General features: G+C 43.9%; 1 protein-coding gene across 5 annotated transcripts; it reads right to left on the bottom strand.

Annotated features, from left to right (window-relative positions):
- Window positions 1–406: 406 nt before the first annotated feature.
- On the bottom strand, window positions 407–23,952 carry NAXD (NAD(P)HX dehydratase). 5 transcript variants are annotated; one of them, XM_083501224.1, is made up of 11 exons: window positions 20,930–22,146; window positions 18,550–18,924; window positions 14,421–14,571; window positions 11,890–11,935; window positions 10,569–10,657; window positions 8,838–8,946; window positions 7,003–7,053; window positions 6,818–6,922; window positions 5,831–5,951; window positions 4,168–4,288; window positions 407–3,861 (listed from the first exon to the last, which is right to left on the bottom strand). In XM_083501224.1, exons 1-11 carry the CDS (start codon window positions 21,594–21,596, stop codon window positions 3,711–3,713), a joined length of 1,986 nt encoding a protein of 661 aa, XP_083357350.1. In that variant the 5' UTR covers window positions 21,597–22,146; the 3' UTR covers window positions 407–3,710. The 5 variants fall into 5 exon arrangements, with proteins under 5 accessions (XP_083357350.1, XP_083357352.1, XP_083357351.1 ...); XM_083501226.1 differs by lacking the exons at window positions 18,550–18,924; window positions 20,930–22,146 and adding an exon at window positions 23,808–23,952; XM_083501225.1 differs by lacking the exons at window positions 18,550–18,924; window positions 20,930–22,146 and adding an exon at window positions 23,647–23,839.

Here is a 23,952-nt window from a genome sequence, read left to right as displayed (position 1 = left end):
GGACCTGCAGCTATGAATGTGTAATACAGTAAGGGAGACAGGGACTTGCCCTTATCACCCCTACCTTTCATGAACGCTTCAGGCATTGACTGGAGAAATGTCCTCTTACAACTTAGAAGGATCTGCAGCTGGTTGCCTTCATTTTTGTCCTCCTGGAGAGATGGAAATAAATCTACATCCTTCAACCTGACAGTGCTATGTGCAGTATAATAAGCTGTTCAACAAAATATTATTCCAGATTACTGAACGAGAACCCTCACATGTCCCCTTTGTCAGTGGAAAGATTGGCACTTGTTGCTTTAAATCTGCCAGGTTAGGAATACAAATTGAACAAAATGGAGAAGCCACAGTTTGTCGGCACATTGCAGCTCCGTTATAAAAAGCTGCTGAATAAATACACGTAGCAGTTGTTTAAGCTGTCGTTTTTATTTCATCAAGAAATCAACTGCTACATCTTCAGATTGCTTCAATTGTAAAATCTTTATACACTAGTGGACAACATTATTTGCAACTTCTGTAGTACAATTTAAAAAAACAACAAGCAATTCAACTCGATAGTGACTGTTCCGATCAGTTTGAAAATCCTAGGTCCTATTTGGCTTCCCTGCGAATAATAGCTTTGAAAATTCTGCTGCCTATTTTGTTCAGCATTTGTATCTCAGTTCTAAAGGATGGTAACTATTTGATAGTGTGTTCTGAAAAATGGATATAGGTTAGTTCAGTTGACAACACCAATGGTTAACGTCTCCCTCACTTGCCCCAAGACAGTGCTGTGATTTAAACTATTGGGCATATGAGTCACTTGCCCCATGAGTGCAGGGCGCACATGTGGAAGATCCCAAAAGGGTTTCAGAGCTTTGGTCATGCTGACTCCTACCCACTGCCTATAGCAGAGGTGTGAAACCTGTGGCCCACGGTGGCTGAACTACAGCTTCCAGCAAGCATGGCCAAGGATGATGGGAATTGCAGTTCAGCAACATCAAGAGCGCCACACCTGCCCTGTAGGATAGGGACATTTGCAAGTAGTACAGTAGTACAGTCTAGTTTCAACTCTCCTGTCCCCATCTTGCAAGCACAAGAAAATCAGGATGGATAATTTAACACAAACGAGCCTATTTGAATTAATGTATTTAATTTGGAAATTTTACTGTTCCCCAAGACTCAGGGTAATGTTTAAATCTGAATAGAAGCAGGTTTGCCTTGCAGCTGAATCAGTACCTCTAGCAGATTCATGAAGCCAAAGGAGGCTTTTCTAGGTAACTCCAGTGAGGAACCAATTCAACCATTATTTACATTCTCAAGCACAGGCATTTTGCCTTCACCCAATGAAAGCAAACTACTCTGGGTCTGCCAGTTACTATCGGACCAAGTTTTTAATTAATCATTCATTGACCCTTGTTTGCTACTTTGCTTTTGAGAGGGTGGGGGATGAGCCAAGGCACAGTGAAGCGGAAATGACTAGTGCCAGAAAGTCCAGGAGTGGTGAGCAAACAAGGCAACCACCCAGGGCTCCAAAATCTTGGAACAAAATGCTGCCTGCCTTCTTTATAGTCTGTCTCAGCCTGCCTTGTCTTTAACCCAGCAGCATTGCAAATAGGCGTTGTGAAACCTGCATCCTGGCATTGCAAGGGAAGGAGAACAGGGTGCTGGAGCCATATTGGGATCTTCCAAGTGCTAGCTTCTATAGTGTAGGATTCAGCCCAGTACAAGTGACTCATGCCTTGATAATACATTTTGCTTAAACCTTTTCTTAGAGCCGATTTCAATAGAAAGAAAAAGTACATCATACTAGCCACGGTCTACATAATCGGAAGCAAAGGGAAAGCATACACACTTTTCCTGGTTTTGAAAACGTGAGAAGCTATCCCCAGCTTGTGTTCTGAAGCGGTATGGACCGAACAAAGTCTTTAAAAAGTTTGAATTGGTGCTCTGAACTTTGCTAGAACTAAATAATGGAAAATATATATATTAAAAAAACAAAAAAGGAAACAAATGTATTTTTCTGAGGTAGTAGTCACAGTGCATCCAAATGTTAGTTATAAGCACGTTGCATTTATACAGAGCAATATCCTGGTTTCAGGTAGACAGTGTATGCTAAGCAACAACTGACTACTCTATAATGTAGCAAACCCTAACAGCAGTCTGTCCCTACACAAATGGGAATGCTAGTTAAACAGCTAGATAAACTCTGGCTGCAGATTTCCATATACTTACTTTGGCGTAAGTCCCAATGAATTTGGTGGGGCTTACTTCCGAGTAAATATGCAATGCTATCAGGCGGCAAGCGATTCAAGTAAAAACAAAGGGTATTCTGCCATAATCTTTCCTTCTTAAAACCATTACGGGGTGGGATTTCTAGAGTGGAAATGCTCCGTGCATAGATCCTACCAAAATGTGAGTTTGCATCTAGTAAACCAGCATAACGAAGCAGGATACACATAGAGCAGCTGACACACATCCTCTGGAATACTTGTGCCCCCTCTATTACAAAGAAGCTCAACATTATGGTAGGGATAACTTGCTACTGTGAACAACCTATTCTCTACCCTGTAGTCTGCTGGCCACCGCCAGTTCATTTATACTGTGCAGTTTTAAAAGGGCAGCCCTTCCCCTTTCATTCTTCAATTACTACATGCTGGTGATTCTTCTAAGTGTGTCCACACATTAGTGTTCCCACTGCAGCTTTTAAAAGTTAAAACAAAAGCACGAAGGGCGCTTTCTACTGAAAACCATTGCCGTGCTGCTCCTTGATTAGTTGTTTCCCTAAAGCCTTCCCCTTTTTAACCCTCCCAAAAATGTTCCATCACAGGTTTAATCTGGTTTCTCTGCAAATATTTTATGATCTAAACTAACCCAGCTCAGTAGATGAAACTTCAATACATTCAGCTAAATAAATTCTATTTTTCACATGCCATGTTCTACAGCTGCTTTGTGCTGGTTTTTTTTTTTTTTTATAGACTAGTGATACCCACCCCTCCCTCATCAAAAAAGCAAGGAACGAAAAACAGTGCCTCTGTACCTAGGACTCGAGGCGAATTTCATGCAGTCCCTCCTTGAAGATGGCATGTCTCAAAAGCAGCACAGACTTGTGCAGAATTGAAACCCTGCAGTAGTTCTCAGGCCAAAACAGTGATGAAGTTGGTGCAAACCAAGGAACTAAGTTAAGCTGGTGGAAGAATATTACGACACAATCCAGCCAAAGTTAAGTGTTTTCAAATCCTAGTTATTTCAGTGGGAGACAGAAATGTCTACTTCTTCCACTGTAACGAAGAGACTTCAGCTGCAATCTCAAATGCACTTACTAGGAAGTCCCACTGAATTCATTAGGACTAAACCGGCCTTAGAACTGCACAGCTTAACTTTGGTTGGACCATGCCCTTATTTTTATTCGTCTCTTAAGTGCATCTTTTGCTACTAGCACACTCTTAGTTATTGCTCAATAACTGTGAGATAGAACAGAGGAAATACTTTCAGTTTAGTTTTATTATATTATAACATCTGCAACTACAGCTTATTCAGCCAAAAAAAAATGTATTCCAAACTCTTTAAAAAATATCTACATTTTTTTCTATTTTAAAAAATAAAAGCTACCTAGTATATACCAAGACCGCTAACAGCACTTGAAAAAGGGTGCATCACGCATGGATATCCTACTGTAATTTCCGTTGCTGTCCGTGTTGTGTATTTCTCCTTCCTCTGCTGCTTTGGTCTTAGGTTTCAAAGAGTTTACTAAAGGCTGCTCCGATTTCTAAAACCATGTCAGAGGCTGTCATAGACCGTCCACACTTCTGAAAGGCTTGGTTGTTGCACTGCCTCGTAAGGGAACATGCTCCAAATGCAGCCACTAGGAAAGGGTTCTGACTAAAAAGGAAACAATAATCTTTATTAAAACTGGAATGGGACTGAATTTTTCAAGGAGCTTCAGAAATCTTAACTCACTTTAGGTATTCAGCATGGAAAGATATTTCAATTTATTGGGAGAGATTTGCATTTAAGTATACTGCCTTGCCTAACAGACAAGAATCTCTCATTAATTTTTCTGCTGCCCGAATGCACGTTTTATTGTTTATCTACCCCTTCCTCTCCAGTAGTTTCCCTCCCGCCCCCAGTGTAATTCCTGTAAAGAACTAGGCTGCTGCAAATGCTCAGGTATGACCAGCACCTTACCCATTTGTTTTTTCTGGTCCAGCAAGAAAGGCCCAGTGTGCTAGGACTCCAAGAGAACCTGAGAGGAGATCGCCTTGTCCACCACACCTTCTGCTGCTTCCTTCATGACTGCATACAAGCACTACAAAAGGGGAAAAAAATATTAGGCTTAGGTTGGCTTAGCCAGTGGCAGCCCCGCTCCCGAACAGCGTTTGGATCTGGCGTAAATTTTAACACCAGCTTGCTTTACACCAGCATCTTCTGTATAGGCTTGCTCGCTAATTCACCAAAGTTTTCCAACTGTATTTTAAAGGCGACACGCTGGAGATGTAATGAGCAGTACCAAGTGGGCAGGGCTCCTAGGGCTCACCCCAGATTTAAGAAGTGGCCATTACATGACTGCAGTGCCATCTATTAGCTGCAAGGCCTAGAACAGAATTTCTGCCATATCCCTGAAGGGCCCATTATTTGTGCACACATATGAATATTCTAGATTACAGTGATACCTCGGGTTAAGTACTTAATTCGTTCCGGAGGTCCGTTCTTAACCTGAAACTGTTCTTAACCTGAAGACCACTTTAGCTAATGGGGCCTCCTGCTGCTGCCGTGCCACCGGAGCCCGATTTCTGTTCTCATCCTGAAGCAAAGTTCTTAACCTGAAGCACTATTTCTGGGTTAGCGGAGTCTGTAATCTGAAGCGTATGTAACCCGAGGAACCACTGTATTATTATTTGCATTTATTAGTCACTTATGGAAATGACTCAAAGCAACTTACAGGCACAATGCACAGTGTATACAGTCGTACCTTGGATCTCAAACATCTTGGCTGCCAAATGATCGAAACCCAGAAGTGAGTGTTGTGGTTTTCGAATGATTTTCAGAAGCTGAACATCTGCCATGGCTTCTGATTGGTTGCAGGAGCTTCCTGCAGCCAATCGGAAGCCACGCTTTGGTTTCCAAACATTTTGGAAGTCGAATGGACTTCCGGAACAGATTCTGTTTGACTTCCAAGGTACAAAGCCCAACTCCTGAAGTTTGCCAGTTCTTGGCCTCTTTTTCGCAATTGGCTATGAGGAACTTTGTGCAGAGGGGCTGGCCTCATGCTTTGTTAGCGTAAGTGAGGAACAACACAATCTCTCTTTTTAAAAGGACATACAGAGGGAACCACTGATTTGTTCTGCCATAAGGATTTGTAGGCAACAGCTTACATCAGCTGCATATGAAAGCACCCTGTGTGTTTGCTGCTGCATGTTATGTAATTATCTTCTGTAATTACTCACTAATTTCTGTATAATTCTGCAGGACTAATTACTTAGGAAAAATAAATAAATACACAAAAGAATCTCCTTTGTGGTTAGATGAACATTCTTATTAGCATGTAATTTTATCACACATTTGATGTGCCCCACAGCCCCAGTAGCTAACATTTTCTGTGTACATCTTACATCATAATGTTTGCTGCCATTATTTGAGTATAATACTCATATTTAATACTGACACTTTCACTATAAATTCATTAGTCAACAATTTTTATCCATCTAATAAAACATTATCCTCCTGCTTATAATGTTCAGTATTGAACATATGCTTGTCAGCATTAGTTTTTATTTTTCAGGATTATCTATCTATAATAGGACCAAGCAACTATTTATCATTCCGTTTGCTGTGTTTATTCTTCACTTACCTTTTTCTCCATCCGAAATAAGATCACGTTCTCCTTTCTGAACAATTGTCAAATTCCCCAAGGCTTGGCTGAGCCTTAGCAGACATCCATGATGATCACTGCTATCAACAGGGTCCCTAAGCTAAGACAGAGGCGGGTGGGGAATCATACAGAATCAAAATATTTTCGGTGATGTAAAATAATGCATGTTACCATCATTTTATGCACACATTTTATCAGAAAAACTACCCAGCCATTAATTCAGGAACGGGCAACCTGTGGTCTCATTTCCTGTCATCTGTGGTGGCTCCCTGACTGTGGAATGCTCTTTCCGGAAAGGCTCGTCTGGCACCATCATTACATGTCTTTAGATGCCAGGCAAAAACATTCCACTTTCCACAGGCCTTTGGCTATTAAATAATCTATGGCCTGTGAAAGTGTGCGAGAGAGGATTGCCATTTATTACGATTATTTTACTACTATAGGCTGTGTCTGTCAGTATGCTTTTTCACTATGTTTTCATTATGTTTTTATCATTGGTGTTTTGCAATGTGTTGCTAATGCTGTATACCGCCTTGAGATCTTTTGATAAAGGGCGGTTATAAATTGAATTAGCAGCAGCGGCATATGCTGGGGTGGGGAGAAAGGGAGTGGAAAAGAGGTAATAGAAAGAGTCTACTTTTGGTCAGTACCTGTCCAACACGATCAAGCAGCCCCAGAGACCCCCAGCAAGTGACCTCTCACAGATTACCCCCAAAGGAATAAGACCCTTGCCAGAAAAAAGGTTCCCCACCTCTGCACTAATCAGTTATTGCAGGCGGGTGCTGTCTCATGCAGGCTTTACTCAAACATAGATATCAGTGTTAAGGCTGCAACCCTGAACATCATAATTAGGGAGTAGGCCCCACTGAACTCAGTGCTGTTCATAGGATTGAGCTATAAATGTAATTTGGTCTTGGATTTAATTTGCTTTCCTTAAGTATCACCGAAAACATAGTATGAACTCACCATAGCTTCATACAGTCTGCTGAACTCCATGGCATTTGGAGTAAGAATCGCTCTAGGGTAACCCTGAATGAGAGATGGCTGCTGGGCAATTAGCCATAAACCATCCTGCGTCGGGTAGCAAGAGAGAAACATTTACTGGCAAGAACAACATCATGCAAATAAGCTAATGAAAACATAATACTTACAGCATCAATTACGATAGGAATTCCTTTGACCTTCGATTTTTCTATGATACCCTGTGGTTTTTTTTAAAAAAAGAGCAGACTTTTAAGAACTGAAAATGAAACCTCTTCCCATTGTTCAATTAACTCTTACAGTTTCAAAGTAAAAAGTCGAAAAACAGCTGTTTACTCCAAATAGGACTTAGCTGAATATAAACCCATGCTTACAAAATTGTTTCTCTTCTGGGTTACTCTAATTGTGGCTGAAACACAAAACGCATACTGCTGGATCTTTAAAACCACCAGCGCAGGGATGGATGGTCAACCCTTTTCAACCTATAGGCCACATTTGCTGTTGACCCGACCTCAGAGGGCTGCAGGCCAGCAGAAGATGCGGCCAAAGCTCGCACATGCAAAGACATGTTTGCACATGTATAAGTGTTCAGGCAGCAGGGAAGGTTTTTCTCTTTATCACAGTGCTGAGCCAGGAGGAAAGGAACCTCTCCTCTGAGAAATGCAATGTGATGGGGAGATCGCTCTCTGCTTTTCAGAGTTCATTCCGAAGAACAAATAAGAGTAGGAGGAATAGCAGTCTCTCTGTTCTTCAGAGATCACTGAAGAACGGAGACAATGACTTTATCCCCCATAGCACTGCTGGGCTGATAGAAGAAACCTCTCCTCATCGTACAACAATGGGAAGAACTGCACTTACCTGGGAAAGGTGCCTCTCATTCTGGTGCACCACTACTGTTAAGGGGCACGGGAAGGAGCACCCCTTCCTGTTTCCTGAGTGCTAATACCTCTTAGCAATGGTGGTGTACTAGAGAAGTGACTCTGCTAAAGGAAAAGGCACCACTCAATATGCCAGGCGCTGGCAGCACATGCTAAGTGGCTTGGTGGGCCTGACTGGACCCCTGCATTAATGAAACACTGCCTTTATAAAATATTTGTTTTCTGACCACTGACCTGAGAGGTCAGTCTCTAGTGCTACACAGCATCTCCAGCCCTAACGTCCCACAACCATACTTTCCTACCTGGCACAATCTGCTCTGTCATGATTTATATTGTGCACCCTAATCTGGAAACAGATTTAATAGAAACTGCAGTTTGGGATCAGGGCATCAGAAGAACAGCAGAGGTCATCACTGGGCCGTGTGGTTCATCTGTGTATGGTATATACATTAAGGGATTTGGGGAGGTTTACAAACATGTAATGGTTCCTTTTTTAAAAGTGAGATGGCCAGAAGATATTGATAGTTTACCCAGAAGAAGGCGGCTATAAAGTGGTGCTAATCATATGATGTCATTATTATGGGACTTCTGCCCTTTCATTTCCATTTCTCAATTTTTTATAATGCAGTCTGGTCCTACTCAAAAGTACAAGCAACACAGTTCTCTAAATAAATGCTTCTTCATTTGCTCACCTTTTAGTGTAAGTCGGGGGGGGGATATTGTGACCTATTTCTGTTGGTCACTTTTATCACTGCCAGGACTAGGTAAGCAATAAAACCAATGCCCTTGTTGCTGAGCTCTAGCAAACACAAGCAAAGGATGGCTTGGATATTATGATCCATCTTGAAACCACATTTACTGATATTTTGTTTTGTTACAATGGCTCAACTGTGCCTCTGTGTCTATTACAAAGGGAGGTGGAGCTCTCCCACACAAAGAAACACAGGAGCATTGCGGATCATTAAGTTATCTGTAAGAGTTTCACATAAAGGCAACTTTCATCAACTTTAGCTGCTAATCCTGCCATTTTATAATCACCCTCAATTTCCAACATCAAGAATATCACCAACAGCGATGAATTCAAAACAGAAACTTAGTTTCGTGAAAAAGGGTATTGTCCAATTTACCTTGGCATTCTCAAGCAGTACATCATCTCTACCCAATCCAGGTCCGATAACAACTGAGTGTAGACGTGGCAGCCACTTTTCCACTTCATGAACAGCATCAGGGCTGTCACTAGACAGAGTAGAGCACAGATTGGCCTGTTTCCAAAAATCTGATTTCTTGCATTTGCAAGGAAATACAATTTTCAGCTTAAGTGTACTGGGTGCCAGCTCCCCAAGCTCCCTTCTGTAAACAACCACAACCAATTTCTCAAAGTATTTGGTTGGAAGCCGCCCAGAGTGGGTGGGGTATAAATAAATAAATTATTATTATTAGCTAAACCATTTTTTTCTCCTGAATAAAAGCATGCCATATCCATACATTTATATAATGTATAATGTATCATTTCGGCAAAAACCCTCAGCGGTTCACATAAGTTATCATTTTTCCTTTTCTACAGGAGATGGCATTATGCGAATGTATGTGGGGAACCCGAGGAACTTCCATCTGCCTGGAAAGCTGACAAACGAAAGCAGGAAAGGGAGATGAAATCCCCACATGGCTGGCTGCCATGTTTTCTTTTTGGTTTTAGAAGAAGGAGGAATTCCCATGGGTAGCATACACTTCCTGTCCCCTCAAGTTCCAATCCCTATACAGTGGTACCTCGCAAGACAAATGCCTCGCAAGACGAAAAACGCGCAAGACGAAAGAGTTTTCCATTTTTTGAGTCGTTCCGCAAGACGAATTTCCCTATGGGCTTGCTTCGCAAGACGAAACGTCTTGCGAGTTCTTGCGAGTTTGTTTCTTTTTTCTTAAAGCTGCTAAGCCGCTAATAGCCGCTAATTGCCGTGCTTCACAAGACGAAAAAACCGCAAGACGAAGAGACTCACGGAACGGATTAATTTCGTCTTGCGAGGCACCACTGTATGTCATGTGACTTGTTTCATACTTTATTTTCTGGCAATGTCTTGATTTTACCCCCCCCCCCCAAATCTCAAATTCCTGACCGTATCTTTCAAGCAGCGGTTGTAGCAACCAAACTTTTAAGATTTACAGTTGGGTGTAATACCTATCTATGCACATAGACTTGTTTTAGCATAAGGCATCATTCAACTGGCTGATGGGGAAGAGTCCCTTCTGTGTCTCTACTGGTGCTTTCTTGAGGCTTTACTGTGTCACTTTAAAAACATTAGTTTAGTCTCTTACTGTAGTAAGAGACTAAACTAATGGTTTGGACACAGCTTGGGTAGATAGAAAGGTTAACGCTGCAGTTGGGACTTTCAGCACCACCACTTTTGGAAGGCAGAAGGTGGCACTATTTGCAAGTTATGTGAATACAATTGAAACGTCATTAAAATGTTGTCTCGAAGTTTAGAGAAGTATTGGCATCTGGATTGGTTTTAGTTACAGCAGAACAGAAGCTGGCTACTGTGAGTCAAAGCATGGCAAGTGTGGCAGACATGCGGGATTGCCCCATATACCATTTTTTTTTAAAAAAAGCATTTGAAATTCCAGCCATTAAGACATATCCAGAGAGCGTCCTCTGGACAGGATGCGAGCATCACAGCATGAAATGCTTGAGTATAGGATACAAAGACCCAGGTAGGGTCACAAAAGGATTGGCGCCCTTCACCTGATCCTGGGAACCTAGCTCTGAGCTGCTACCCTAATACAACTAATACATGATCCATTAAGTCAAGTGAGAAAAATATAGGAGTAAAGCAAAGGTAAAAAAAACCAGAAAGGATACTTACAGAACAGGATGAACTATCAGCTCTGGGCTGTAAGACTTTATTACAGTTGCTGCGTCTTTGGTACAAAATACATGGGATATGTCTGCACCCTATGAAAGTTAACATATAGTTATCCATTGATACTAATACAACATCATGCAAAGGCTAGCCATTAAAACCCAAACAAGTCACTTCCATGCTTTCTAGCTTGAGTCTGCCCCCTTACATTCTTACTTAGTGACTTACAGAACAAAGTGATTTTTAGGTCCATTTCTCATACTAGTTACCCCCCTCCTAAAGACATATACTTGAGCATGTCTCATGGACATCAATGGAACAAATTTGTTTAGGATCCAATATAAGTACTCTCCCTACATATCAAAGCCCGTTTCCAACATTCCTTAAAAATCTAGATGAAAAGCGTATTCACATCTCTTTTCTCAAACATTGATAGCTTGGCTTTAGCAATACCTTGAACAGTAAAACATTATGTTGATATGTGCATGGGTAGCTTCCTCCCCACTGGAATTCCGTTGTTGAGATCACAGTAGCAAAATACATTACAGACAGAATTCTACACTGTATATGGTGGCTATCTACACATCATTATTAAGATGACAATTAGTATTTGTTAAAGCTGCCTTCTAAGGGCACAATCAGTTACTATCCACATACTCGAGTCGGTCTGATTCCAAAGCATTTTAAGTACACTTGAACTTCAGAGATACAACCCTCAGAAAGCTATGATTCAACAACACACATCAGAGGCTGTTTTCACTGGGTTTAAGTACCCTTAACCGTTGGATAATGGGACACGGGTGGCACTGTGGTCTAAACCACCGAGCCTCTTGGGCTTGCCGATCAGAAGGTCAGTGGTTCAAATCCCCATGACGGGGTGAGCTCCCGTTGCTCGATCCCAGCTCCTGCCAACCTAGCAGTTCAAAAGCACGCTAAAAAGTGCAAGTAGATAAATAGGTACCGCTTTGGCGGAAAGGTAAACACTGTTTCCGTGTGCTGCTCTGGTTTCAGTGTTCCATTGCGCCAGAAGCGGCTTAGTTATGCTGGCCACATGAACCGGAAAAACTCTGCAGACAAACGCCAGCTCCCTCAGCCTGTAAAGCGAGATGAGCGCCGCAACCCCAGAGTCGTCTGCGACTGGACTTAACTGTCAGGGGTCCTTTACCTTTTTTTTTTTAACTGTTGGATAATTACCAGTGCCTTTGAAATAGGGGTGAGGAACATGTGGACCTCCAGGTGTTGCTGGACTACAACTCCCATCAACCCTGAACTGGCCATGCAATCTTCCTTACCCATTTTAACGAAAAGTTAAGAGAGCACGTACCACTTTGAGAGCTGAAATTGCAGCAAAATACGGTGCCCCTGTATACCTGGCAAAAAAGAAAGAAAAAGAAAAGGATATTTATTAGGAGGCGTCTTTATTTTGCTAACAAGTTTGGTTGGTTGCTGAATTGGGATAAAGACAACTAACTAAAAATTATCATACCCCCCACCTGCTAATTATGCATATATTTTGAAGTCTTAAATATGAGTTATGACACTATCACAACCGAGCGCCAGCAGAGAAGACTCTTGCCTACTAACAGCTAAGGCCGTTTATGTTCAGTTAATGTGGTAGCTGCAAAGTAACAGATCTTGTCTCTTCATTGGCTTGCTTCCAAGGCTCATACTTTGTAGCTGTGATGAGCAGACTTTCTTCTATGATAACAACTCTAAGTCAGCCTTTTCACAAATAACCAGACTCTCATTGCAGTTGAGAAAAACGTGATTGTACAACTGCTTCTGTGAAACCTGAACGTAACCAGGAGGAAACCACTCTGGGCACTGAATATCAGATGCTCAAATTAAGACAGACATGTACTTTTTTTTTGGTTAGGCCAAGCAGAAGCTCTTAGGCATTCTTAAATATAAAATCTAATGTTAAAGTAATAGTTTCTTCTCAGCATTACGAAGATTTGTCATCTTCACGCTGGGTCCTGCACTGCAGGGGGTTGGACTAGATTATTCTCAGGGTTCCTTCCAACTCTACAATTCTGTGATTCTATGAAAGTACACAAACAGGTCTCCAGATTTCAAATCCTTGTGTTATGCTGGGCTGTATTAGAATTGGGAAGCATCTTTGGCACTGACGATATGGGAAAATCCAACCACCATACATTCTAGTGTATTACACTGTAGCAGAATATTAGGAATTTATTTTTCAAGGAGGAATGAAGACCCAGAGGCCATGATAAAGAGCCTGAGGTTACAGCTTCCCTACCCTTAAATCAAGGAGATGCAGGGTTTTGTTTATTTTGCATCCAAATTCAACACTGGAAAAAGGTTAGTTTTTTTACTTATATAAATTCTGAAAATTGAATCACAGTCTCTTAAAATCTACTCTCTGTTTTCCTGTTTTCCCTATTTTATTCTGATTCGACTAATGGGAAGCAGCTAGGTTAGCATTAGGAATCTCATCTGGTTATTCTTTCTGGCTTCTGGGCTTTTCATTCTGCTCACACATGTCAAGTGTGTATTTGCAAGCCGTAGGGAAAGCAACTTAACTCTCTTTAGTGGAAGCTGAGATTCCTGGAAAGTTGAATTCTATACCTAACTGCACATTCTGCCCTTTTTCTACGCTCACGGAATTGTACCACACATGCATGCACACACAAACGAATTCATTTCCTTAACAGTTAGCACAAATAACACTTCTCATGAAAGCCAAACATTTGCACAATGATGGGATCTCAAAAGGAATGTGAATTATGGCTGAAGATGCAGTTAAGAGCTAAGTTCTCAAGGTCAAATGGTACACCTTCCTTATTTCCCTAAGAGCTATGGTCACATGACATATGCACACATTTGGCCTCAAAGTAAAAAAAAAAAAAAAAAGGATTAAAATGACTTTTAAGACATCTTCAGGTGTTTGATTTAAATGTGCAAGAAAGAAGGTGGGAATGTAAGAATTGCCTCTAGACAACCAGATAGGAAACCATGACTAATAAAAGTAAGAAACAGATAGGTAGCCGTGTTGGTCTGCCATAGTCAAAATAAAAAAAATTCCTTCCAGTAGCACCTTAAAGACCAACTAGGTTAGTTCTTGGTATCAGCTTTCGTGTGCATGCACACTTCTTCAGATACACTGAAACAGAAGTTGCCAGATCCTTCTATATAGTGAGAAGGTGGGGAGGGGTATTGCTCAGAAGGGTGGTGGGAATGGGAGATTGGCAGATAGCTGAGATGAGCCTGTTGATGACTCTTAACGACTGCAATAGGTCTTACAGGAAAAGGCAAGGGGTGAGAAGGTGAAAAATGGCTTAGTCATGTATAATGAGATGAGAATGGTATGAACAAAAACAATGGTATGAACAAAGAAAATGATTAAAATATATTTTTTGCAAGTTGGTAAGGTGCCAAATAAGGGACACGGGGGTGCTGTGGGTTAAACCACAGAGCCTAGGGCTTGCTGATCAGAAGGCCGGCGGTTTGAATCCCCGCGATGGGGTGAGCTCCTGTTGCTTGGTCCCTGCTCCTGCCAACCTAGCAGTTCAAAAGCACGTCAAAGTGCAAGTAGATAAATAGGGACCGCTCCGGTGGGAAGGTAAACAGCGTTTCCGTGCGCTGCTCTGGTTCGCCAGAAGCGGCTTAGTCATGCTGTACGCCGGCTCCCTCAGCCAATAAAGTGAAATGAGCGTGACAACCCCAGAGTCGTCTGTGACTGGACCTAATGGTCATGGGTCCCTTTACCTTTAAAGGTGCCAAATAGAATTTTTTTTTAAAGGCATGCTCAAGGAGGGCTAGTAAAATGTGTTGCAACCTAGTAATACTTGAAAACTTGCTTGCAAGAATGTTATGCATTTTCTTTTAACTTACTCTTGGCATCCTCCAATAATTCCTATTCGTCCATCTTGGCCTTTATGCTTTTTGGCAGTTAGAGGAGGAATAACATTCCGCACCAGTTGAAATATATTCTCCATTTCCTTTACAGAATGTGTTTTGTGCACTGAGAATGATCTTTCTATAACTGAAAAAGAAATAAAGATATTTAAATAATTACTTTAAATTCAAACTTTTCATAGTATTCACTGATAACATGAATATTTCCAAGAAATTAAGAGTATTAAATATTCTTGCTTGCATCTTCAATTAACCAGCCCTATTCAATTAATAACACTTCCGTGTTCCTCAACAAGAGAGCAGGAACGCACCAAAGAGCCCTCCCCACTAGCCTTTACATGATGAACAAAACCACAATCTACACCTCTGTGAAATCTGGGTTCCAGGTCCAGTGCCAGGTCTATTTTACAGGTAGAGCTGGGCACACAAAGGCTCAATTGATTCCACTGGCTACATTGTTTGCGTAATGTCGTGTGGCAGGAGCAAGCCAGCATGCCTGGTGCAGATATCTGATCAGAAAACTCTAAGAACAGTATTAGCGCCAACTTGGTTTTCTGCATCTGCGTTGCGCTGCACACCCAAAGGAACCATGGTATCAAACCATCGTACAGGTGCTTATTTCTCTTGTATGGCCAACTGGCAATGTCAAAGGGACAATGGGTGCGCGCGCGAGGGGTGGGAATACAAGTGAGAGGAAGGTGGTGGTGCCTGAGCTCCAACCCCAATAACTTTCATGTGATGATCTCCAAGATTTCCCAGTCATCCAGTTTTATTAGTTGCAGGCCAGCTTTCATACAAGGATGTACCGTATTTTTCGCCCTATAGGACGCACTTTTTTCCCTCCAAAAATGAAGGGGAAATCTGGGTGCGTCCTATGGGGCGAATGCAGGCTTTCGCTGAAGCTTGGAGAGCAAGAGGGGTCGGTGCGCACCGACCCCTCTTGCTCTCCAGGCTTCAGGAAGACACCCACAGCCTAGGCAGCCCTGCGGGAGGTTCCGCAGGGCTGTCTAGGCTGCGGATAGCAGCCTGCCGCCCGGCGCGAGGGGCGCCCTGAAGCAGAGCGCCCCTCGCACCGGGCAGACATCCGCAGCGTGGGGAGCCCTGCAGGAGTTCCCCGCAGGGCTCCCCATGGTGCGGATAGCAGCCTGCACCCCGCGCGCCGGGCAGACATCGGCCAGGCCCACAAGCTTGGGGGACAGCAGGGAGGCGCAGCGCCGCCATCCCGCTGTTCCTCAACCTGTTTCGGTTTCCCCGACCTGGTTTTTTTTGGGGGGGGAAATAAAGGGAATTTTTTCCCCTTTATTCCCCCCCCCAAAAAACTAGGTGCATCCTATGGGACGGAGCGTCCTATGGGACGAAAAATACGGTAATTAACTCCTACACCCGGAAGAACAGCACTGAGCAAGAAGAACTTGTGCTGACAAGAATTATGAACTTGGGCCTAGGCCGCTTATATCTCAAATTGCATATTAGAAAAAGATTTAAATGGTCTTAGATAACACTCACATTTTTTGTAATAAAAATCACATAGTTAATAGATACCGAGTCAATGGTTAGGAGTTAAATAAAATGCTGGTTTTCTAGACATGAATGGGTATTAAAAGACCCAAAATTTGTTCAAAATAAGCAACAAAATAGCCTTCCATGTTTCTGCAGCTTAAAAAAACCCCTACTTTGACAATTACGCTTCCAATTGACAATTGTATCACATAATTAGTAACTACCAATCAGACTGCTGCTCTTCGTTAGTGTTTCTGCTGAAGCGATGTCTACTTTTTAAACTGCCCGTTCATAATGTGCTTAGTTATCACAGTCAGATGAATCTAACAAAGAGCTCAAAGTATCCACAGGGCGAAAAACGTATCTGAAAAAGTCAGCATCAAACAAGAAAACTCCAAGTGGTTGCAAAATCAGCAAAATCTCTTCATTCTCAATACAACCCCTTCCACAATCAAACTTACTTTTTTCCAGTAAACATTAAGTCCTTTCAGGTCAATATTCTGATCTCATCCTTTACAATGGAAACAATTCTTTAATTAATGCACTTCGCTTCCACTGATGTTATTTACACAACATGTTGACACATCTGTAACATATATCTCCAACTGCATTAGAGACCCCAGCTTGGATCACTCTAGGTGTAACTGTTTTATTCTGGTCATCCAAACAAGGAAGTCTGTAGTCATGGTAAACAGTTGCAGTGAATAGAGAACCACGCTGAATGCTAAAACCCCTCCTCCTTTCCTTTGGGGCTTCTATCAATGACAGAAACTCCCCACATATATTTATACATTTCTGCACTATCCCAAGAATGAAAAAAACAATAGTGTATCCTACGATATTCGGACCAAAGTACAAATCATGATGAAATTCAAAAAATCCATACTTGTAGACAAAAGAGGGAGAGCCATCGAAAGATTATGAGCACAGAGAAAGAAATGGAAACAGCTGCATTGCTGCTACTGCCTTCACAGTACAACTTACGTACTGTGTCCTCCCTCCCTCTCTCTCTCTATACACACACACACAATTTTCTAAAGATTTGTAACTTATCTTGCCATTTTCCTTGTGTTTTTTAAATGGCATATTCTTAGACAATTGGATAAAACGTCCAAAATTCACAAAATAGATTATATAAAGTGATAGTGAAAGCAGATTAATGTCAAGTATTGAAAGCCTGAAAGGAAACTCCAGTTTACCCAGAATATGATTAAGCATAAGCAAACACTATCACTTTAAATAGATCAGTTACCTATTAACACCCTGTTATGCTCATAAAAGGGGTTAAACATTGGAGTATAATTCTATTTAGTAGTAGTATTGTAGAGGCAAAGATCTCCAAATTATCTACTTAGAACACAATGCTATGTATGCCTACTTGGAAGTAAGTCTCCATGCATCAAAAGGGTCTTAAGCCACTAGCGATTGAGGTCCCAGAATCCAACAGCATCATTTTGTGAATAGAACCTACATTTAAACACAAGTTGGTACCTAACAAATACATAGTTCTCCTGCATCTTGGTTACCTCTAGTCCTGAAGAACACCAAAACAGTCTGCAAGTAGGTAGCATTAGAAGACTCCTTGCAGCCAGTTTTCAAACTGTGTTGCTTGTGAATACCAAGATGACAAGAAAAGATAGCATGCACTATTACTCATCTTTCAATGTGAAGTTGGATGGGAATATTAAACATATTTAGACCAAAGGTCTATCTAGTTCCTGATCTGTGGTATGCACTCCAGTTGAGCTTCTGATAATGTGCTTGCAAAGGATTTTGGAGTGACCCTTCTGACTTGGGTAAAAGAAGTTGAAAGGCAATCTCATTTTTGGGAAGTTGCCTCTTTCAAAGTCAAACGTGCCCATGCTGCATTTTTAAGGCAACAGCTATATTGACATTTGAACTCACTTGCCTTGCAAATTAACACTAAGACTACCCTAATACTATTCAAGTGTGGCAGGAAAATCTGCAGAAGACAGCCTCAGGACCATGAAGTGCAAGTACTAATGAAAATATTTTGCTGACCAGGATGCGATTTCACGCTGATTGCCAGCCCAGAAGTAGAATATCCAAGACTAATTCTATTCCCTAGTAAGATGGAAGTAGACTTGGATACAAAAAATATAAAAACTGCTCTAAAACCAGCCACCTTCTAAAAGTATTTACTATAAGTACTTATATATTATGCTTTTAGACCATCCCTGGCAATTTCCGATGTTGTTTCAAGTGCAAAAACTATTACTTCCAGAAACACTAAAGATCAAGCAATATGAATTTTATTTTAAAGATGAACAAAATTCCCTTTTTAATCCACTAAATTCACAACTGATTGCTCTACATTTTAAAAAAGGGCTATGTAAACTACATCAGTGATCATGATCTGTTCCACGATAATTCTGCAAAAGAGCCTAACATTAAATAAACATAATTATCTATGTAGACTTATCAACCAAGCCCAGTGTTTTGATTCATTTTTCACATATACCCATGAACAGCCACCCCAACACCCCGGGTACTATTTCACTGGCTTTAGAAAAATTCACCACAAATGTGTACAAAAATCTTAGCTACCGGGTCCCAAAATCATTTATACAAGAGAATGTAGTACCTATGGGTGGCGAAAGTGATGTTGACATAGAATTAAAGTTAAAATTATCTCCGTATGATCGGTGATTTGATCTCTGTGAAGGATTGCTAGGTATATACTGGGACCTTTGTGATACTGTGGAAGAAATCCCTGCTAACATCTGTCCCAACATCTGCAACATCTGGAGCTCTCTGGCGTGCTCAGCTTCACGCCGTTTGTCTTCGATTTTAAGCCTCTGCTCTTCATATTTGTAAAATTTCTCTTCGGTATCCATGCTTTGTTGCAGAAACTTCTCCATCATTTTGTCCAGTGTTAAGTTTGCATGGCGTTTTTTTGATCTTTTAGCCTGAGATAATAAGGGTGGTGCATTGGTGTGAGCATTAATTTGTTTAAAACCTAAAACAAAAGCAGATAAGTTAGTTTTTCATGTTTTGACCAAACTTAAGAGAAAATGAAATAGTGAAGAATGTCACTTTAGTTACAAAAATATTTCCAGTAATCAGGTAGTTTTCATATTGACATAATTTATATGTTTCTATAACATTTATGTATGTATGTATGGAACTTGAACAACCAAAATTTTTAAACAAATATTTGTGTATTGCAGATAATTGCTCAATTCACCTTTTTACAGTAGAAGCCTATGCATGTTTACTTGGAAGTGAGACCCATTATATTCTGTGGAATTTACTTCCAGATTAAGTGTGCACAGGACTGCAGCCTTAATGCCCTGCTTTCAGATCTGCATTGCAAAAGGTCACAACTGTAAAACTCTCCCCTTTGATGTTATTTATGTGTAAAAAGTTTTTTTTCAAGTGTGACTATTAGCCTTAGGACACCAATTTGAAGCCAGTTTTGTGTGGAATATATGCGGATTTATGCATGTGTATTAGCTCTGCCCAATTCAAATAAAACTCAACTGTGAAAAAAGACAAAGACACAGATTCCAGTTTTTCTGTTTTAGAATTGTTTTCTAAAAATAATACACACACCTACATGCGAAGGAAGTACAGACCTCCCTACACGGTATCACTTCAATTTGTTTGTGGAAATTTAAATTTAGCCTGAGTTGTGTATGTGAACAATAAATATGAGGGTGGAGGGCTTTTGTTTTTAACCCAGATGAAAAGTTGTGTATTTACAAGAGAAATACTATAGAATATATTGCCAAATAAAGATGCATGGTGACCTTTAGGCCTGCCAGCCTAACAATCCTCCTGCTTTAAAATCATCATCATCAACAACAACACGCAAAAGAATTTCAAATTTGGGGCACTGTACATCTGATTTACACTGCATGCAGTATTCTTGCATTAGGTGTATGAGCTGGCCGTTTGTGTTTAAATACAGAGATGACCATATGTAAATGACCACAGATTCTTCCCAATCACAGAAGGGAAGAGGGGATGGACAATGCCAGCTAAGGACTGGTGTGCTTGGCCCAAGTTGGTGCTTCTAAACTAAAAAAGAGGATGCAAAAGTGATAATTGCAGCGCTGTTGAGATGGCAGACCCTTTACTGGGTTATGGGCCCCAGCAGGTGCCCACCCTCACAACAGTGGGATGTGGGGGGGGGTGTAGTGTCTTCAGAACTTTGGACTTTCACCATACACAAAAAGGAAGTCTTGATCTGCCACTGTATTTTTGTCGCTATTGGATATGCCTTTTATGTAGGTGGTATATCCAGGACAAAGAAGCTCCCTGGTTATATTTTATAGCCCACTCCTAATAAGGAGTAACAGGGATTCATTTTAAAACAGAAGTCACCTGACAATACCAAAGGAAGGACCATTTGACAACATTAACAGGCCACAGCAGTGCCACAGCTATGGGGGTGGAGTGGGGGACTAGCCAGGTTTTTTTTTGCCCTGGGTTAAGCCTCCCAGCCTGTGTGTGTGTGTGTGTGTGTAAGTGTAAGCAAACATCTGGGCTCTTTTCTTCTTCTTCTTTTGCCAAACTGGGTCTTTGACACCAGTGACATAAAGCCTACTTTCACCCTTTCCAAAAGGAAAGGTTAGGCGGAGAAATCTCCAGAGTTGTTTGGGTGTGTGATTGAAAGTAGGGAGTGGGGCATTGCCTTTCCTTTTAGACAAGAGCAGGGCAAACAAAATACACAGCGCTGCTGCTCTCAGGGTGAAGTCATCATGAGAACACCAGCTTTCCCCCAACACTTCATATTTTGGAGAGAGACATCGGCACAGACTGGGGAGGAGCAGGGCAATAAAAAAGGGCGTGTGTGTTGTGCGCCTGTGAGGGGGGTGCGATTGTTCTATGGATGCCCCCCCAACGCGCAACATTGTTCAGAAAAGCAGGGATAACGGGGCTGTTTCTTTGTGGCAGGTGCCATAACAGAGACTGAGCCTTGTGCCTCCCTCGACTTTCTTTCCTTTCTCTCCACTCACCTTCTGCCGGCGGCAGCGGGATGGCGAAGGGCGGGCACTCCACTTTGATGGCGTGCTCGGCGTAGGAGGAGCACTCCCCGGACTCCTCGTGGAAGTTGTCTCTCGGGGGCGACTCCAGCAGCTCGCCGCCTTCCTCGTCCAGCTCGTCCTCGTCTTCCTCCTCCGCGTCCACCTCGCGAAGCAAAGCCCCGCCGCCGCCGGGCCTGGCGGAAGGGGGCGCGGCGGAGGCGGCGGCGGCCAGGATGGCGGAGGCGGCCAGGGCGCCGGGGTGCTGCTGCTGCAGATGCTGCTGCCTCCGCCGGCACCCGGGCTCCCCGCCGGCCGCGGGGCTCAGAGGCCTGTCGTCGAGGCCCGCCGCGCCGGCCCTCCCGCTGAGGATGCGGTCCATCTCATCGTAGTACTTGCAGATCTTCCTGGCGTGCCCGTTCTTCTTGAGCCCCTCCCGGGCCTGGTAGTACTGGCGCTTGAGGCCCTTGATGCGGATGCGGCACTGCTCCGGGGTGCGCTCGAAGCCCAGCTCGGCCAGGCGGCAAGCCACGTCCCGGTACACATGGCTGTTGCGAAAGTTGCCGTCCAGGGCGCTCTGCACGTCCGCCTCCCCCCAGATCTCCAGCAGAGCCCGGGTCTCCAGGTCCGACCACAGGAAGCCGCGCGTGTTGGTGATCATCCTGGCGGAGGCGGCCCGCCCACCCGGGCGGCCGCGATGGGACGGGAAGAGGCGATCAATGGCAGGCAGGCAGGCAGGCCGGCCGGCGGGGGTCAGCCGCCCGCCCGCCTCGCCGCAGCCCCTCCTCCCGCAGCTCCCCCTCTCAGCGGCCCCGGCGAGGCGGCGGTTGCGGCGGCCGAGATCCCATCCCTTCCCTCGCCGGCGGCGCCTCACGCGCCCCGCTCTCGCCGCGCTCTCTCCGTATAGTCCGCCAACCGAAACTTTCCACACGCAGCGAACGGGGCCTCCGCCGCCGGCCTGACGGGCCTGGCCTTCCTCAGCCTCGTCTGCGGCTGTCGCTCCCTCGCCTCAGGCGGCGGGAGCTCGGTGGCGGCGGTGGCGGCAGAGGAGGGGGCTGCGCTTGGAGGCCCATCGCCTCGCGGAGGCCTGAGACCACGGGGCTCGGAGAAGAAGCGGCGGCGGCGGCGGCTGGCGAGAAGCACCGGCGCGGCCTCTTTCCCCCCTCCGCTCGCTCCCCGGCGGGCCCAAGCCGGCCCGGCGTCAGCAGCGCGCATTGCGCTCCAGCTGCCCCCTCCCCTTCGTGTGCGCGCACACTCGCACCCGCGCGCGCCAGTCGCCCAGGTTCACACACAAAGCAGCGAGGGGGTTTGTCGCACAACTTCAGTGGTGGTGGGGCAGGAAGGGGAGAACAATAGGCAACGGTCTCCTCCCGAGGAAAAGGCGTCGCGTACCTTGCTCCCCTATCTCTCCCCCCCCAAAAAAAAACCAATGAGGAATGCTGCATTCAAACAAAAACGCATGGTGGAGACGAAGGGGTTTCAGGCAGGAATGCGCCAGGAAGACCACGGAGAGATACAGGGAAACGGGTTGGAAGGAGCGCGCCCACGCCAGCACGAATATTGCTAGACGGCCTCCCCCCCCCCTTCTCTCCAATCCTCGTTCCCCAAAAGCGCAGACAGGGATAGACTCCAATCCAAGCAGTGGAAAAGGAAAGAAAGCGCCTTCCGTTTGCTTTGCTTGACAGCTTGCTGTCGTTTTCGACGAAGACTACCACGAATCCGAAGCGACGGGCAGTTTTATCCGGCCGTGCTCCCCACCAGCACCTTTCCTAAAGCGAACGTGAGAATCAGCTGGCACAAGAGGTGCTACTCGTACTTTTCCCCTCCCCACCGTGAAACCACAACAAAAACACGCATGTATTTTTTTGTTACGGGCGTTTTCGTTGGATGTTACGTCGCAAGAAATGCTGCTGCTGCTGTCAAACCTTTTAAACACTGGGTTAACGCCAAGAAGGTACGACGAGAATACAGAAATTATGGCCCTCTTTATTATGTTGAAAAGGCTAAAACGCCATATTTTAAAAAAAGCAAGAAAGATAAGCAATTCTAGCCCTCGCCTGCAGGATTTTCTCGCCATACAAACTACTATGAACTACTTCGTAATTTGTGATGACTTGCACCAGTTAAATGGGTCATCACAGGTGTAACCGGATAGATTGCTTTCACATCACCTCCTGATGGATTAAGCTACCTACCAATAAATCGTGTAGAGAAGTCAAGAGATGTCCACACCTCGTATAATCAGCCCTTTCTGTCAACTGTTCGGTGGCGAGTCACCCTTCACAAAATCTAGACTGGTCGATTTTTTATTCTGTGGTCCAGGGCTTCAATCTGCGGGCATGAGCATTACATTCTGAACTGATGGGTTTCTTTAAATTCTCGGTGATTATAGAGAGATGACTGCAATGGGTTTTAAAAATATGCACACCCATACGTTTAATCTCAAGCCCTAAACCATATCTTGCTTATATATTCCAGTATGTCATGCACCCAAACTCATCCGTTTATCTTCGAATCTGCTTGCACTACCTCAGCTGTGGCAATTATTTTTAAGCAGGCGAGGCGAGCTACAAGCAGGCAATAACTTAACAGATTCCATTTAAAAATTCTTTTAACTCCCCCCCCCCCCGCAAAAAAGGCCCCTCTCCATGTCTGGCCTGTGGCTAACTGCAGATAAGCAAATCTGGCGCACGAAAGGCGATTTTGGGTACCTTTTCCATACTGCAGCCAGAGCACCGCTGCTGCTGAGATCAGTACTGCGATCACACAGGTGTCCCTTCCCCAAACCATCCCTGAGAAAAGGATTTGCACGAGCTCACCGCGGGGCCCTGCTTCGCCCGAGCGGCTTGGACTCTGCTCTCCCGCCTCTTACCTAGCCGCCAAGCGGGGCTCGAACCAGCTGCTGCCAAGCACGCGCGCAAGCGGCACACAAGATGCATCCGAGCTGCTTCCGGGTCCGACCCGCAGCGAGTGGGACGCTTAGGCCACTTTCGCCCCGCCTCCTAAACCCTCGGGAA

This window comes from Podarcis liolepis (assembly GCF_965112155.1).
Source record: "Podarcis liolepis genome assembly, chromosome: 4".
In the NCBI taxonomy this organism is placed as follows: Eukaryota; Metazoa; Chordata; class Lepidosauria; order Squamata; family Lacertidae; genus Podarcis; species Podarcis liolepis.
The sequence above is the reverse complement of the archived record's forward strand: the minus strand, read 5'-3'. Positions and strand labels throughout refer to the sequence as shown.